Source organism: Aspergillus alliaceus, assembly GCF_009176365.1.
Source record: "Aspergillus alliaceus strain CBS 536.65 unplaced genomic scaffold BDW43scaffold_2, whole genome shotgun sequence".
In the NCBI taxonomy this organism is placed as follows: Eukaryota; Fungi; Ascomycota; class Eurotiomycetes; order Eurotiales; family Aspergillaceae; genus Aspergillus; species Aspergillus alliaceus.
In genome coordinates this window covers 617,458-633,761 of record NW_022474685.1, presented here as the reverse complement: position 1 = coordinate 633,761, position 16,304 = coordinate 617,458, and the positions used below count along the sequence as shown (strand labels likewise).

Genomic DNA, 16,304 nt, shown 5'->3' with positions numbered 1-16,304 from the left:
TCATTCCAATCTTATCAGTCCAAGAAGAATTTACGTCATGCGACAGATCTCGACCGTTGGCCATTAGACAGTCATACGATTTCCGCTCAGGAACATAACATAACATAATACATCAATTGTTGCCCCTCCCATCTGTTCCCGTTCATCTCAACCCCGGGGGTTATTTGAAACCGTTCGCATTACTCTTCTGGCTGATGGAGTCCGGTCATCCATATCTACAAAATGGTATAGTCCTCCTCCCCCTACCCATATATTTCCTCCATTGATTAGCGATGATTGTTTGGGTCATGCGCAATTCCACGACGAGCGAGCGCCATCCTTGCAGATTCGTATCCCTCCACGTCAACCCAACTTTATTATAAGTAACTCTATTCTGACATTAATGACAAGGGCTGTTGCTTCTCCACTTCGCGTGACGACAACCGCTCTGCATATGCGACCCAAGCTATCACCGAAGAGCGCCGTCCGGTGGCATCCTCACATTCAAATACCGCCGCAGTTGTTCCGCCGAACTCTGCGCGTGTCGTTATTCGTTCGGCCCCGGACCACCTACCGCTCAATGAGAATTTCAATGCACCTATTCGCCGCCATGTTTGGTACAGCAAGCGCCGACTGTGGACTCGCGCACAGCTGGATCAGGAACGCAAGGAGTTCTTCGAGACGCGAGTAACCGGCCGAACTGAGGTCTGGGCGGCGCTATCTGCGTCGATCTCGTTCATGCAGACGGGCGATCTTACCACGGCCCAGAGCATCATTGACGCTGCCGGGGTCACGGTGCCTACAGGTGACCTCTGTCAAGGCTGCTACGACGAGCAAGGGGTCCTCTATCGGCTACCTCAGTGTATCGTGGCCAATCCGGAGAACATGGTACAATCGAACCTAGCGGACGACGACTTCGACACCGACGACGCCAAGCTATCGTTGGATGAGGAATCGGGAGATGAACTTATCGCAGACGATGCCGAACGTCGCAGAGATGAGAAGGGCAAGATCAGCGAGCGAGATTTGATCCGAGTGAAAGCGCGACTAAGCGATAGAGGCGGTCCCGATCTGATCGTGACTGTCGGGAAAACCCAGAACATCGCATATATCGCCCGCAAACTACAACAGGAAGCTGAGGTATACCACTTTTTTCCATTATATGCCTTGTAGCTAACGGGCGGCACCCTCGTCCAGATCCCGAAGACCCAACGAATAAAAATCGCCTATCTAGGCAAAATCCTCAAGGAACATCTACCCCTAATCGACCAAGGATGGAAACCTGGCCATGTGATCAACGCATTGGTCGTCACCCGGCGGTCTCCATCATGTTAGTCATATTTCCCCCGATTTCTTGAAGAAACCCCCATGGGGCCTTTCCCAAACCATATCCTAATCCGGAGATTGGCTCAATCTGCGCACATTTCCAGTATTTAACGATAATCACCGTTATGACGTTTCCCTAGTTAGTCTATTGTTTAATCAGCATAATACCCCCCATGTTCTGTTCTTGTCATAGCTTCTGTCTGCTATCAACCCATGTTGCCCTTGGTGTCAATTTACCTTGCTCAGTTTGACTGGTGGTTATCTCGTGGTCCAAAGTCGGCGTATCTGAATGCGTCGGAGTATCTATTTGGCTGCGCTATTATCGCTCATAGGAATACTTCGATTAATTGAAAATGGGTGCCTGTGTGGTATCCAATTTTTAAGTTAATTCATCTCAATTGCGATGCACTTTCTGGGAGTGTAGACTGATCGAGGGATGGGGAACAATCTGCGAATAATCAATTGCAGCACAGGTGAGCGATAGAGGGGTATTATCTGTAAGGGACTCAGCTGAATCAATAGTTGATTAGATAGTCTATCACGAAGAGACTAAGCTAAAGAGAGGAAAAGAAAAGAGAACATGAAGCTATTGTGTTGTGTTGTCTTATAGGCAAAAGGTCACATGACTACTACTCAGTTCACTGCCTAAACCTCTATCCTTGACATTATCAACATACACAGGAATCGTAAAAGAAGAATAGGAGATGTGGGTGGGGAATAAAAAGAGGGGAAAAAAGTGCATCATCCGTGAATCGAACACGGGCCTCATCGATGGCAACGATGAATTCTACCACTAGACCAATGATGCTTCGGCTGCAAACCAGTAGGTCATCTTATCTACTTCTTGTCTAGTTGTCGTAGTATAAGTAATTTGAATATCGCCAGCGCGTTATGATGAGTTGACTGTCTGCGAGCTACATTTGACATTATACCTTATACCTGACCCTCAATAGCCGATGTGGTATTAATGTTGTTTTTAATATGGCTATTGACTGAATTATATACTATCCACCTGGTTCTATGGCATTATTGCTAACATCAAGTATATCAGAGGAGATATGTAACATGTGGAGAGAAATATATTTCCTCCAAATTGAATGGAAACACAAAACTCTGCATTTAAACCAATCTCCCATTCTCAGCTTCCCTCCCCTTAGGCGTCGTACCAGACCGTCTCTTAAACACCCGACAAAGCACCCTCCCACTATCCGCAATACCCCTCACCAAGCTGGTGGGGTTATAATGCTTAACTCGGAAGATGTAATACAAAGCAACAGTACCCATGACATTAAACCCGATGTAAGCCCAGCCCAGACCGAAATTCCGCCACCGCTCGCCGTAATCTGTCTACTTGTTAGGCTTATCTAGGGCCTAGAGCCTAGGAGGAGAGACTTACAAATATTGCTACCGGCTAGGTATTGGTCGGCATTACGAAGCTGACAGTACTCGCACCCTTGTGTTGCAGTTGGGTTGTACAGTACGCCTGGTGCACCTTGGAGATATGGAGCCATGTAGTCGCCACAGGTTGAGCCAGAGGGGGGATTGAAGACACTTAGTTCGGCGGTATCGCATCTGATTGCTCGGCCGTGTAACCCCGTTGCGGTCATGCCTGCGATTAGGTATGTCAAGGGCGACACTCTGTACATGAAGATCCAGAATCCTGGTAGAGCGTGGGGTGGTTGCATTACACCGTTGAAGGTGGTGGCCATGATGAAGAGCAGCGTTGCAATGGTTCCTCCTGTCTCTGCATCGGGTAAGGCGGCGATTATGAATGTTGCAAATGTCGAGGTGAATATGTAGAACTGTATGATGAAGAGTAACATGAGTCCCTGTCGGTGAGATGCTTGATTGGCGCCGTAGATTGGATAGTAATAACAGGCCCATGAGACGATTCCAGCAAATATCTGATACGGTACCTCGACTATTACGTTGGCGATAAGGAATGCTGCCCACGAGTACGCCTTTGAGGGTCGTTCTCTGACTTCGTATAGGGATCGTTGGACCACGAATTTTGGCATTATTCTGATGCCTGCGTTAGCTGGCGATTAGAAGAAGATGACTTGGACCCGCCACTTACTGTTGCACCAAGGTCGAAAAAATGGAAGTTAACATGAAGGCACTGAATAAGATGTCCTGGAATCCCTGCTGAGAGCTCTTGGGCTTGAAAAACGTGAAGCCGATGAATAGCGATGAGAGGACGGCAAGAAGGATTTTGGCCCATACATACGCAGGCTCACGCCAATACTGCTGGAAGACACGATGAGTTACACACCACAGCTGGTACGTAAAAGGCATGGCGTACTCTGCCTGCGCTCCTTGGTGGGTGCCGCCACTGTCATTGGATGCCGAAGTCCTCTCTTGATGGATCCTATCAATTTCCTTCTGTACGTCTCTGGCCTCGCGACTTTCATTCCACACGACAGGCCAATCCTTAGATGCTGTACCGGAAGCTCCAGCTCCGATGATTTCCAGCATGTATTCGGCCGGCTTCCCTATGTCAGTAGAGTATCAAACTAGATAAAGAGAATGCACTTACATTTTCCTCTGAACCACAAGCCCTTGCTCCGTTCCCTTCAAAATAATCAAGTAAAGTACGAGACTGGTCACCAATACCCCCAAAGTAAACAGTCTTTCCTCCCTTGGCCAAGAATAGCAGACGGTCAAACTGCTGGAACAATAACGCACTTGGCTGATGAATTGTGGAAAGCACTGCTTGGCCATGGTCTGCAAGCTTCCGCAAGAAGGCAACAATAGACCAGGAACTCTGCGAGTCAAGGCCACTTGTTGGTTCGTCCAGGAAAACCAACAACTCAGGCTTTGCAGCCAATTCCACCCCAATTGTCAAAAGCTTCCTTTGCTCAACGTTCAACCCCTCACCTGGTATCCCAACAATAGCATCGGCAAAGTCCTGCATATTTAGCATCTCTATAACCTCCTCGACATACATGTACTTCTCTTTCTTTGGGACAGACCTTGGCTGGCGTAGGGCTGCACTGAACCGCAGAGCTTCCCTCACGGTCGTCGTGGCAAGGTGAAGATCTTGTTGCTGCACATACCCCGTTTTCCTTTGGAAGCTATTATCAAGTGTTTTTCCATCTACCAGCATATCACCCGTCACAACACCGATAGAAACACGCTTAGCGAGAACGTCGAGTAGTGTTGTTTTACCGGCCCCCGACACCCCCATTAATGCAGTAAGTGTACCAGGCTTAACCCATCCTGAGACGTGATCTAAAAGACGCCGCTCTCCTCCTTTCACGGGAATATCATAGCACACATTTCGCCAGGTGAATATGCTCTGCTGCTTTGGTATAACGGATGTATAATTCTCGGTTTTCTTCTCCTTATGGGCCTGGGCAACTTCTGTAGATCCAGTGTCTCCGTTGGTTTTATCAAGATTGCGCATATGTGCTGGCGTGTGGCCCCGTCGAAAGACCAGAAATTCTGCTTTTGACGAAGTCTGGGAGTTGAGCTCCGTGGCTAATAGATAGACTGCGGTGAAAAAGATCCAGAAACCAATCAAAATGCCGAGATTTCTCCATTCGTGCGTGTATGTGTACCTATACTGCGATCCAATGAAAGAGTCCCCAGAGACCGTCCTTTCTCCTGCAACAGCGCCTCGGACGGAGCAAATGAAGGAGTCGCCGCTAAGAGTGGGGTATCCAGGCACGAACTGTGAGCATATGAACCGCCGGCCGTGGAATTCATTTGCTATCATGGACTCAAACGTGTAGAAGATGGGATTGATCCACCGGATCCAGCTGAACCAAGGGATGTCATGCATTTGTGGAACGGGAATTACAAAGCCCGTATAAATGACTATAGCTAAAACCAGCACACCAGCCAGGGCCATAGCTTGCGCAAGAGTCTTTGTCGACGCAGCAAGGGTTCGAAAGATCCCTGACATTGCAAGTGTACTGAGGAATGTAAACAAAAAGAAAATGAAAAATTGAGACGGCTCGTATCGCTGTATACCCGCGTTAGTCACTTTCGTATCGGAAGGTTAGTCGTTACCTACTAAACCAGCTAAGAAGTAAAATATAATATTGAATATCACGGCAGAGACAAACTTGACAGGTATGTCGCTAACAATGCCCCCAAATGCTTCGGTGAAGGGATGAACGAAGGCATATGATGCTTGCTTTTCAACAATGGGTCGCTGATCATAAAGAGAGTTGATCTCCGTGATGCTGATGAGGGCATTCATTCTAATCAAAGGGGTTAGTTTGGGATCTAGATATGACACCTAAGGGATTACGCACAGGACAGCAAAGAAAAGAGCAGCTCCTTTACTGTAGAATCCTGCCGTGGCATTTGGAGTGCTATAGATGTCAGAATTTATACTCAAAGTAAGGATGATGTAAAATCACTTACCCAAAATACATGGAACCAATAATAAGAGCCATTGCAATTCTCCCAATGACTGTTGTTAGAGTAGAGGGTTTATCGTTCCAAATTCTAGGGTAGTTAGCATGCGAAGAAATGCAAGAGTGTGGTGAAAAGTCGAGGAATGGATATATACCGCTGATAAGCCCTGATTGTACAGAGTTTAATCTGCATTGGAATCGAGATGATATAAGGGCTCTCTGGTCGAACATGCTTCGCTTGTTTAACTCTCTTCATCTCTCCAAAGGCTTGCTCCGCTTCCCCCCCTAGTGGGAACTCCTGATGATACTGATCAATTTCTCTCTGGAGCTCCGCATACTGAGGACTATTCTTCCAATATTTTTCGAATTCATCTGGCGTACGAGGAACCTTACTCTCCATACCAACCCGTGCTTGACGCTCCTGTGGGTTGGTAACAGCCGTCAGGAAATCTCCAGTCGTTTGGCGCGGGGGGCAATGCCAACCCATGCCGGAGAAGTAATCTTTTGCTTCATCACAGGGCCCGAAATAGATTTCTCGTCCTTCATATAGAACGATGGCCTTGTCAAAGACATCGTAGATTGCCTGTGATGCTTGATAGATTGCAACGGCATGACTCGTACCGACTAGATTGGAGGAGAGCCGTAAGGCTTTGACAAATTCCAATGCGCTTGCGGAATCAAGACCCCTGGTGCTGTTGTCCCATGCTGCCATAGGTGCACCAGAGACTGTTGCCATGTCAATTCACACTTTATGAAAACCAAATGGTACTAAATTACTTACGTGCCATTTCAGCTATACTGTATGCAAGTTAGCGAATCGCGGATAACCAGGGTGCATAAGACATACTGACCTAACTCGCTTTCTTTCACCTCCCGAAACACCTCGAATATAGTCGTCGCCCACTGAACACTAGTATTAACTGCTTTGGCTCTCGAGAATCTTTAGACTGTGCGATTTACCTTTTGTATTGTACGTATGAAGTAGGCCAAACACAGCCATCGCAACCTCGGTGATATGCTTGGAAAATTCCTGTCGCTTGAGTCCGAGTAGCCTATTTTCAGGAGTTCTCGCTGCCGCAGCAAACTCCAGCGTTTGTCCGACAGTCAAGTGAGGAAAATGCTTATCCACTTCCTGGTTGTACAAAACTTCGCCTTTGAACTCTTTGTGCATCTTCTCCATGGGGACCCCGTTATACTGAATTTCTGAGCTTTCACGGAGCTTCAACCCATGCAGCTGCCCACACAATGTTTTGAGAAATGTTGAACAGCCGCTACCAGGCCTTCCCAGTACAATCAGCATCTCGCCGCTCTTCAGAAGACCATCAAAGTTACGCAAGATATGTTTCTCTGGGGATTGTTTCGCGAAGCTCAGCCATCCTCGAGGGCGCAAAGGCTCCAACAAAATTGAGCCAACAGTGCTCTGGTATTGTAGCGCTGACCCTGATCCTGAGATATTGAGATTCTGAAATACGACACCGGTTGAAGGGGGACGCGGAATGCCTTCCTTGTCCATCAGCTTCAGCTTCATTCGAGTCCATTTGTATTGGTCAAATTGACCACTGGTAGGATCGAGAGAAGGATGGTCGAGATCAATATCCTCGAGTGTATCTTTCCGTTGGAGAGGTGCTTCACTGGCCCTAGTGCTAGTCGCACGACGTTGTAAGGGGAAATCTGACGCAATGCGAGTTAACTCCGCTCTGTTTTCGGGGCGAATGCTTTCGAAGACCGAAGTGTCATCGAATTTTGAACCCCTTCGACGATACTGTGGCTCAGTGCCTGTCGTATCCTCTTGGATCGAGCTCGACCGGCTACTGCTGGTGTGTTTCCCCTCAGTCATCTCCGGTCATAGGTCCAGACTTGTGATGGGTTTCCAGGCAGCGGAAAAAGGTGTTGTGAGAACCTGGAAAAGAGGTTGCAATTTATTTTTTACGTTGCAGAAGATGATGCATTATCCGCGGTAAAAATGAGAATTGAATGCGATTGAAGACGGGTACAAGAGTCGAGAAAACAGACAACAGGAATTGGGCGTGGAGATACCATAAGAGGAGGCTCTTATATTGCTTTTGTAACTCAATTCGCCACTTGGATACTGTCAAATATTACCTTCACCTAAATGATGATGGCATTAATGTTTGTCAATTAACTTTCAGTAGGTTCATTCGAGCTTGGATTCGTCCACCAGGAAGTGGTGATGTCATGGAACTGGAGCCACAAAATGCCTCAGTAACACCCCTGTGGAGTAACCGCAGGGTTTTTAGACGTTTGTACGGCATTATTGATCTGAATGGATAATGTTTGTAATAATATGGAGGCATCAGAGGTTATATATAGAAGGGATTTTTGCGACCTGACCGGATGTGGCAGAGAATAGAATTCATCGGCACCGATAGCTGAAGCGCTAGCGTACCTTGAGAGAAAAGAGTAGCTCATGGTAGGTAATCGGCTTCTGACCTGGGCTTTCACAGTAATTTATTTGATACAAATACTACACTGGGGATAAACTAGGTACAAGTGGACAATGGAAATGGACCGATCGTATGCATCCTTGTTGATAGCAACCGACTTTATCAATAGATACCGGTGATCTGATAACAAACCAAGCAAACATTCCTTTCTGTTAGCGCTTTGCCGTTTGATAATTGGAATCGATTATACTATCAACTTTGTGTCTTTTCCAGCAGACCCGACATTCTAGATGTAATATTGAGAATCTGTGAGTAGATCGAGAAGGCTGATGAGTAGTTCTGCTTGATCCAGACTAGGTTATCAAAGTTCTCCACATCACCGATGCATTTCCACATTGCAAGTGGCTCCCATCTCTACCCAATCACAGCTCTTGTAGAACTCCACCCAAGAACCACCCGCGCAAACAGACCAAACATAGGAAAAAAAAAAAGATTATCTCTGTATGATTGTCTACAGCATATCAAATTTGATCTCTAGTGAGTGCATTGTTGAAGATTAACCCGTTCCAGGGTCAATACATGAATTAATTTTAAAACCAAATTGTTTCATCATCCTGAAGATTCCCTCTAGAGCCTACTACACCAAGACCGCTGCATCCACAACCCATCTCCAAGGCCAGAAGATAGAATCTCAGCCAGCAACAAACCAACAACAACCATGACTGATCTACAAAAGACTCCCTTCGTACGGGAGCTCGCATCTAGCGGTACATTCCCAATCCAGCCTACACTATCATCGATCACATATGTCCATCCGTCTGTCCGACTCCAAAGCTAACAGCCACCCAGACAAGAAAATCCGGGACAAAGCAACCGAATCCCTAACTCTCTTCCTGCGCTCCAGAACAGACCTCTCCCTGATGGAGCTACTCAAGCTCTGGAAGGGCCTGTTCTTCTGTACGTCCCCACGCTCCGTGCTACTCACAACTCGCAAATGTATACCGGGGAAAATCTAACCCCCTCAACCAAAACTAGGTTTCTACCACTCCGACCGCCCCCTCACACAACAAGCCCTCGCCCGGAATCTCTCCTACACTCTCGTCCCGACTCTCCCCCGCTCCGCTGTCCACCGCTTCCTGCGCGCATTCTGGATCACTATCGGTCGGGACTTCCACTCGCTGGACCGGTTGCGACTGGACAAGTATCTCTTTCTGATCCGTTGTTATGTGGGTGTTGCGTTCGAGGTGTTCGTGAAGGGCGCGCAGGCGCAGACTAAGGACGACAACAAGAAGCGGAAGAGAGAGGAGGCGGCGCAGAACGGGAAGTCGAAGAAGCGTTCGAAGGGGAAGAAGCAGAGCGAGGCTCGTGAGGAGGAGGAAGAGGAGCAGGATGACGAGACTAAGTGGGCGGGTCTAGAGTCGTATATCTCTATACTTGAAGAGGGCCCTCTTTGTCCGCTTAACTTTGATCCCGACCAGCCTGCTACGGATGAGAAGAGTGATTATGTTGCTATGCCTCATGGGCCGGATGGGCTGCGGTACCATATCATGGATATTTGGATTGATGAGCTGGAGAAAGTGCTTGAGTTTGAGGAGGGGGCTGATGGCGAGCGCAAACCAAAAGCTGGTGTCCCTATTGATCTTATCCTGAGGCCGATTGAGAAGTTGCGCGCTGAGAGTCCGTACAAGCCCGTTAGGACTCGGGCGCAGGAAGCGCTGGATGATGAGCGGTTGATCGAGTGGGGGTTTAGGACTCAGAAGGTCGCTGCGGATTCGGATGATGAAAGTGACGAGGAATGGGGTGGGTTTGATTGATTCTGATGTATTACTAGAAAATGGGATCTGTATTGTGGAGGTCTTCTTAATGGTGTTATTCTTTTTCAAGAGCAATTATAGCGATCGCATATTCGTCACATCCGATGACTGTGTTGCTAGTCCTGAGAAGTGGATAGACACAAAAAAAGTGTATTTTTTTTCATTTCCATTGAATTCTATCGCTAAGTGTATACATTATATAACGCCGAGTAGGAGCTATCCAAGTTACTAGCCAGTTCTGGCTAATGATATCAAGCTTGGAGGGTCCTAAGCCGACCACACGAAAAGCATGCCTGTGCTTCTTCCAAAGTCTTGCGCGAGGGTATCATAGAGTGCAAAGACCAGTAATAGTAAGTATATGGATAAATAACAAAAAGACATCGCGGTTGCCGCCGTCCTTTCTCCTCTATGTCCTTTACTCTAACTAGGACACTCTAGTTATGGCATCATGGCCTCGGGCCCTCTGCCTCATAGAGATGCCCCGATTTTGAGAGCACCGTGCCGAGGCCTTTATGAATTTCCGCTTGGAAGGCCTCGAACGGTATACTTTCACCGTCAACGCTGATATAACCTTCCTTCTGATGAGGGATTAGGCGGTAGGCGGTCGCTTTGCGGATCTTGACATCGGGCATGTCGAAGAATTCATTATCAGGAATTGCGGTCATCATCTTTAGGGTGGTAGTACGTGCAATTGTGCCATTGATAGTGACAATGTCCATTAGCCCATCGTTAGGCACGGAGGCCGGGAAAAAGCTTGTGTCCTTGGACACAATAGCCATGTTGCCTGCGTAGAAGTTACCCATTTCTTCGCCTGGGATGACTTCCCAGTCTTTGGGAAGATCATCGAGAACAGTGCCGTATTTGAGCTCAGGAAGACCCTTGGATTGTTCCACAGCCTCTTCGGGAGAACGGTGCGGAGCTGGGTTGTGTGCGTAGGTATTATAATGCTCCTTGATCGCCCTCTTGTCATCTATCTCCACCTTGATGGCAAGGTCGCATGGGTACACTGTTCGTTGCATTATCCGCGTAAGAAAACCGTAAGTGAAGCGGTGTGCTCCCATCCATCGAATATTGTCGGTTCCAAGGTCCGACTCGGCTATGACACCGAATGCCTGCGACAGGAATGACAGAGTGCGAGTGTTACCTTGCGTGAGAGAGACTAGATCCATGGGCGTACGCAGTCCTTTAATAATCGTGAGTGCTGCCACCGAAGCATCGCCTGTTCCACAAAGGTTCCATGCCATGGCGTTACCTGAGCCGCCAGGGATCATGGCGACAGCCAACTTTGTCAGTGCCTCTCCAGCATTCGATCTTTTTGCTAGACCATTGAAGACCTCGTATGGCAAACCGTCACCGGAACAGCAAACAATCGCGTCATATGCATCAATATCGATTTGCTCTGCGATCTCGGTAGCGTGGCCTCGATGCGTTGTTTCCTGCACGTCCACTATGCAGCGCGCCGCAGTAAAGACCGGCGCTGCATGGTTGTGGTATTGCCTTGAAGCTGCACCTTTACCACCAAATGGGTTGATTAGAACTTTGAGTCTTTTGTACCGTTGCGCTTCACCATATGCGACGTCGAGCAATTGTGAAATCCATGCCTGCGTAGCTGCCTTCTCTGTCTCAGCGATCGGGTAATTGAGGGCAGTCACAGAGATACTATCTTTGGCGACGGGTTTGGCATAGGTGATGGTTAAACCCGCAGGGGAAAGACCAGCGTCAAGAATATTATACAGTCTAATGGGATGGGTAGATTTAGCTGAGAGAGAGATAGAGTCAGTCAAATTGAGCTTTCTTCAAAATTCGCCCCCCAAAGGGAGAGTAAAGTAAAGCGCAGGAAAAAGCACCAAGAAAAGAAAGAAGGTGAAGAAAATCAAAAAAGGCTACATACTTGACTTGGTTAACAAGCCACAGCATGCGCGCTGATCTTTTGACTTTGGGCGCTCGTCTGCAGCACCGGAGGTTAATTAACAAAGAACTCTACGATTTGTGGCATTCATTGGTCATAGAGACATACCGGCAACAAGAAGGGAGTCGGCTCCGATAGTGAGAGAAACCGACTGAGCAACCGTCAGAGTTGAATCGCGCTGCAGCAATCGGTGTTGAGAATCCGGCTGATCCGCATGGTTGAAAGAAGGGCCATTGGAAGAAGTCATGGTTGATATGATGGGTGGGGATACAGAAATCGCATCCTACTGAGGGATAGGAAGTTAAAGCGAATTTATCAACATAAACAGGAGAGAAGTTGGGGCTAGGTTAGTCAATAAGTAGATAAATAGGTAGCGGAGTTCAGACAAAGGGTGATTAAATCTAACAATTGGCTGACTGGGTTTCATTTAAATGTCAGATGGCCCACCTCCTCAGACACCCTTTTTTTTCTTTCTTCTCCACGAATACTAAATGACAGACAGGGTGGAATTTCTTTTCCCATCTCCCCCTCTTCAACATACACTAATCTATGTATATTACTTCCGGCACTTCCGCCCGTACTGCTACGATCGACTCCAAGAAGAATGGTAGCCATTGCCGATCCCTAACCATGTTTCCGAACGCTGAGACCAATTCTTGGGCTTGTCCCTCACCATGGGAATCAACATTTTTTTTTTGCAACTCCTGTGGCTTTCTCCCTTCGCATCCCCGGTCGTTTCAACAGCCGAGGCATCGTGATCTGCGGGGTGTGGAGACAATGGATCACTTTAACACTTGGAGAGATAATTAATATCATACCCTTTCGAATGCCATGACCAACTCATGCAGAACCGATACAGAAAGATAACTAGCACATAGAAACGTATATTGAAGCATCCATTGACGGTCTATTTGAAGAATTCTTTCATTTCACAGAAAAGTCTTTTTCTCATCCAGTACAATCAAAAGAAAGCATATAGTCAAGAGATTCGTCCATCAGAGTAAACCACTGAAGAGGGAACAAAAAGCGCAAATCAAGTACAAATAGATACTATGATAATAAGATAAAGAAAATAGAAAAAGGGTAATAATCAACTATTCAAGCGCTGGTCAACATCAATTAAGCAGCCGTGGCCTTGAGGCCTTTCAGGGATCCCAAACTCAATGCCAGTCCCTGCGAACGGCTTCGGATCCGCACGAACCCAGTGATCGGTCCATCATCTCCTTCCTTCTCGATGCTTAGATTTGCAAGTGCGTCCTCCCCTGTAGCATTGTTAGCGGTCGCCTCAGGGAATGCAGTACAACATGGGTTAACTCTACTTACCAAATACGCTCCGGGCATATAGATTAGCACTCAAGAATCGGCAGTCACCCTTCAGCGACGCCTCTGGGGTCAGGCACGCCATGTTGGTGCTGTCCATCAGTTGCTTCAGGAATTCGCGGAGGCTCTTCGCCTTGGAGTTGATGTTGACCTTGTTCTCCCACTCGAATTCCGTCCACATGGTCCGGAACTGAGTCTCTGTGCAGTGAGCGGGCTGGATGTAGTCCATAATGTCGGCATGGATATCGTTGAGAATGACAACGTGTGACTCTGTTGAGCTAGCGCCATCATACACGATGTTACCAAAGATGACACCGGTGTCCGTCGACGATACCTTGACAGTAGCCTGCACATTCAAAAAATCGCGGGGTCCGAGATTGTGGGTGGCTGGCCGTTCGACAACCTTCAGATCTCCAAGAGTTGCGAACTCGACAGACAGATTTTGCAGGGTTTCGAGAGTTTGGTTGACCAGAAGCACGTCCAGAACGATGTCGAACTGGTGAACGGTGACGTAGGCCTCTGCATAGACTGGATCCGAGAAACCAGTGAGCTGTACCACACGGCTGAGTTTGGAGGAAACAGTTTCCACCGTGGAGTCACCACCGGTGGCCTTGGCTAGATCAAGCTCAATTTCCTCCGCGCCTTCGAGAGCGTTCTTCTTGGAAAATTGCCGGATAGGGATAGCGTCATCGACCTGGACGGCACTTTTGGCCTTCTCAACAGCCTCCTTAGCGGCTCTTTTCTTGTCTTCCACCTGGACCATGGCCCGGAACGCCTTCCGAGTGTCTTCCAGGAAAGTGGTCTCAAGTTCCTTCCTCTCGGAGAACTCGGCCAGCGAACGCACACAGCACATGATACGATCCACTGAATCTTCATCGATAGGGGCTTTGACGAAATGAGATTGGCCGACACGGATGATCGAGATCATGATCAGCATTGCCTCCGCACGCAGTGCATTAGTCCGAGCAGCATCCTCAGAAACTTCAGAATGGCGCATCACCAGTTTCGTCAAAGTGGAAGAAAGAACAGTTGCTAGATAATAATCACCGTCCAAGATCAATTGGCGGAGAGGAGGCTTTTGGGCAGCTTTGACGGCCTCAAGCCTGGCAGCGGCCGCAGACTGGCTAGTCAGTGCATTCTCGGTAGCATAGGTGCCATCTGCCAGCACCTTTCTGGATCCCGTTGGCGCCGAAGGCTTGGCGTGGCCATTGACTTGTTCTTTGAGAGCACTTTCTTCTGGTGTTTCGTCGAGTAAACGTTGTTCCGAGGCTAGGATAGGGATTTCACCCAGGCTAGCTCTGATCTTTTTCCAAGCTTCACGGATATCTTTCTCCTCCAAAGAGTATTCGCCAACAACCCACAAGACACCGCGGTACACCTTTCCGGCACGAACCTCACTCAAAGTCGACACCAAACGATCGACGATGGAAGTGCGCAGGCTAGGGAACTTCTCCACAACTTCCTTGACGAACGAGATTACATCAATGGCAGAGTTGTTGTTAAAGTCCGCAATGAAGTCCATCAGAAGATCAACAACGCTAGCAGCGATTTCTGAGAACTTAATGGCGCAATTGTGAATCGATTGTATAATAAGTTGACGGTATTCGCTATTCTACTTAGGTGGTTAGTTGGGTGCTTGTTGCGAAGGAATCGTAAACATACCTTCTCGTATTGCTCATCTACGGTCTTGGCAAGCTCTTTCTTGAGCAGCATGACAATCTCTTCGACGTTCTTGCTGGAGACCATCTCTAATGCGATGCTGAGGGCCTTACGGCGAACGTCGATGTCGGGGCTGGAAAGGACGCGGAGAATTTCCATAGTAAGATCATCCAAGACACCTTCGTTGCGAATCCTCAACTGGTCAACCCGATCAAGAACAATGAGCTTCACATTGTTGTCGGCCTCTCTGATGCATAGTTCGATCAACTTTTGTGCTGCAGCCTTAACTGCCACGGGGTTACTGGTGAGAGCTGTGAGGGATGTGGCAGCTTCGTAAATCACAGTGCTGGTGGATGCGTCTAGGAGATCGAAGATCAATTTTAGATACCTCGCCTTCTGATCGTTAGCAGCCGTAACATATCCCTGTGCTTCAATGACCCACCTTGTTCTGAGCGTTCTGCACCGCATCCTTCCTGATAAACTCCAGTTCCACTAGCTGAAGTAGCTCATCGGTATTCGGAATACTGTCGAATGTCGAGGCTAAGTACTCTAGGGCTTTCTGATGGCTAATGGACATGAGAGCTGCAAATGCATTGCGCTTGCATGTGCCGTCGGTCTCCGTGTCGAGGAACGCCTGAATGAGTTCAGGCGCATCGGGAATAAGTGATTCTGAATGTTGGAAGATAGAAGCGACAGCCCACACTGCATTCTTTCTCACATAGGCATGGCGGTGTTCTAAGCATGAGCGGGCCGACGAGAGGAGGGGTTCAATGAGTTCGGGTTCTCGGAGCTTGCACAAGAAGCGAAGGGTGTTGCCTCGAACGTATTCGTTGGGGTGCTGAAGGTCATTGCGAATACCATTGCTGTACGGAAGGAGGATCGTTAGAATGGCCACCCAATACCGGCCGAATGAGGTGCATGCTTACCAGACCAGGATCATCTCTTGCTTCAACTTGCCATTCGTATCGAGCTTCGGACAGATTTCGTAGTAGAAGTACAGCAGCTTCTTGAGAGGCTTGCTCTTTGACGGCATTACGAATCGAATGATATGCATCAATAGTTGGGGCATTGGATCCCCGTTGAGCATGATCGTGATGATCGTCCTCATTGTCTCCATCTTAGTCTCATCATTGCCTTTCTCCAACTGCAATTTCAGCTCCTGTAAGGAAGGCTGATCTGCAGTGTTGTCCAAATGGACTAGACTGTATGCATTTTCTAAAAACGACGCCATGGTGAGGGTTTACGTAGTGAACGGCCGTGACAGGAACGGATAAGGAGGGAGGAGAGCTAAATGTGGTCAGTACAAGTGTTGTTGTTTGATTGAATTGGATCCATTCAGGGGAGACGGGCAAGTAGAAGTACCGGAACTACTCTCCTCAGGCGTATGAAGCAAGCGGTCGGGAGGAACTTAAAAACAATTGACTCCCCTCTCCAGCCTTGCATTCACTAGCATGAAATGTTGTCTTGGAGAACTAACGTTGTTCAATTGCGCGGCGGAGAGCGCAAGCTGTCCGGAGTGTGTGGA

The 16,304-nt window shown here is 48.0% G+C and overlaps 5 protein-coding genes and 1 non-coding gene across 6 annotated transcripts; 2 read left to right on the top strand and 4 right to left on the bottom strand.

Annotated features, from left to right (window-relative positions):
- Window positions 1-272: 272 nt before the first annotated feature.
- Window positions 273-1,314, top strand: BDW43DRAFT_305824 (ubiquitin domain-containing protein; the record flags this gene model as incomplete). The annotated part of the gene is made up of 3 exons (XM_032045874.1): window positions 273-329; window positions 391-1,119; window positions 1,177-1,314. 3 exons carry the CDS (start codon window positions 273-275, stop codon window positions 1,312-1,314), a joined length of 924 nt encoding a protein of 307 aa, XP_031905773.1.
- A 728-nt stretch (window positions 1,315-2,042) lies between these two features.
- Window positions 2,043-2,113, bottom strand: BDW43DRAFT_t5. Its single transcript has one exon. It is a non-coding gene; the product is annotated as a tRNA-Gly (tRNA).
- Window positions 2,114-2,424: 311 nt separating this feature from the next.
- BDW43DRAFT_319205 (ABC-2 type transporter-domain-containing protein) lies at window positions 2,425-7,509 on the bottom strand (the record flags this gene model as incomplete). The annotated part of the gene is made up of 10 exons (XM_032048859.1): window positions 2,425-2,648; window positions 2,702-3,327; window positions 3,383-3,792; window positions 3,842-5,272; window positions 5,324-5,513; window positions 5,568-5,627; window positions 5,680-5,763; window positions 5,828-6,398; window positions 6,501-6,575; window positions 6,633-7,509. The coding sequence occupies 10 exons, from the start codon at window positions 7,507-7,509 to the stop codon at window positions 2,425-2,427; spliced, it is 4,548 nt and encodes a 1,515-aa protein (XP_031905772.1).
- A 1,083-nt stretch (window positions 7,510-8,592) lies between these two features.
- BDW43DRAFT_71559 (ribosomal RNA processing 1 family protein) lies at window positions 8,593-10,026 on the top strand. The gene is made up of 4 exons (XM_032050428.1): window positions 8,593-8,614; window positions 8,698-8,844; window positions 8,927-9,034; window positions 9,113-10,026. The coding sequence occupies exons 2-4, from the start codon at window positions 8,796-8,798 to the stop codon at window positions 9,889-9,891; spliced, it is 936 nt and encodes a 311-aa protein (XP_031905771.1). The 5' UTR covers window positions 8,593-8,614; window positions 8,698-8,795; the 3' UTR covers window positions 9,892-10,026.
- Window positions 10,027-10,062: 36 nt separating this feature from the next.
- Window positions 10,063-12,232, bottom strand: BDW43DRAFT_260265 (putative sphingosine kinase (SphK)). Its single transcript, XM_032040188.1, has 3 exons — window positions 11,909-12,232; window positions 11,783-11,839; window positions 10,063-11,650 (listed from the first exon to the last, which is right to left on the bottom strand). Exons 1-3 carry the CDS (start codon window positions 12,045-12,047, stop codon window positions 10,338-10,340), a joined length of 1,509 nt encoding a protein of 502 aa, XP_031905770.1. The 5' UTR covers window positions 12,048-12,232; the 3' UTR covers window positions 10,063-10,337.
- On the bottom strand, window positions 12,211-16,290 carry BDW43DRAFT_260263 (coatomer subunit beta). Its single transcript, XM_032040187.1, has 6 exons — window positions 16,142-16,290; window positions 15,706-16,066; window positions 15,222-15,642; window positions 14,783-15,172; window positions 13,124-14,732; window positions 12,211-13,062 (listed from the first exon to the last, which is right to left on the bottom strand). The coding sequence occupies exons 2-6, from the start codon at window positions 16,008-16,010 to the stop codon at window positions 12,920-12,922; spliced, it is 2,868 nt and encodes a 955-aa protein (XP_031905769.1). The 5' UTR covers window positions 16,011-16,066; window positions 16,142-16,290; the 3' UTR covers window positions 12,211-12,919.
- Window positions 16,291-16,304: the final 14 nt, after the last annotated feature.

Excerpts from the sequence above, each read along its gene's own strand:
- BDW43DRAFT_71559 (XM_032050428.1), top strand. The coding sequence starts at position 8,796 with ATGACTGATCTACAAAAGACTCCCTTCGTACGGGAGCTCGCATCTAGC. Across the intron at positions 8,845-8,926 it reads ACGGGAGCTCGCATCTAGCG|ACAAGAAAATCCGGGACAAA; the intron begins GTACATTCCCAA and ends ACAGCCACCCAG. Across the intron at positions 9,035-9,112 it reads CTGGAAGGGCCTGTTCTTCT|GTTTCTACCACTCCGACCGC; the intron begins GTACGTCCCCAC and ends AACCAAAACTAG.
- BDW43DRAFT_260265 (XM_032040188.1), bottom strand. The coding sequence starts at position 12,047 with ATGACTTCTTCCAATGGCCCTTCTTTCAACCATGCGGATCAGCCGGAT. Across the intron at positions 11,840-11,908 it reads CGACTCCCTTCTTGTTGCCG|ACGAGCGCCCAAAGTCAAAA; the intron begins GTATGTCTCTAT and ends CCGGTGCTGCAG. Across the intron at positions 11,651-11,782 it reads TGGCTTGTTAACCAAGTCAA|CTAAATCTACCCATCCCATT; the intron begins GTATGTAGCCTT and ends TCTCTCTCTCAG.
- BDW43DRAFT_260263 (XM_032040187.1), bottom strand. The coding sequence starts at position 16,010 with ATGGCGTCGTTTTTAGAAAATGCATACAGTCTAGTCCATTTGGACAAC. Across the intron at positions 15,643-15,705 it reads CAAGAGATGATCCTGGTCTG|CAATGGTATTCGCAATGACC; the intron begins GTAAGCATGCAC and ends CCTTCCGTACAG. Across the intron at positions 14,733-14,782 it reads TAGATGAGCAATACGAGAAG|AATAGCGAATACCGTCAACT; the intron begins GTATGTTTACGA and ends CCACCTAAGTAG.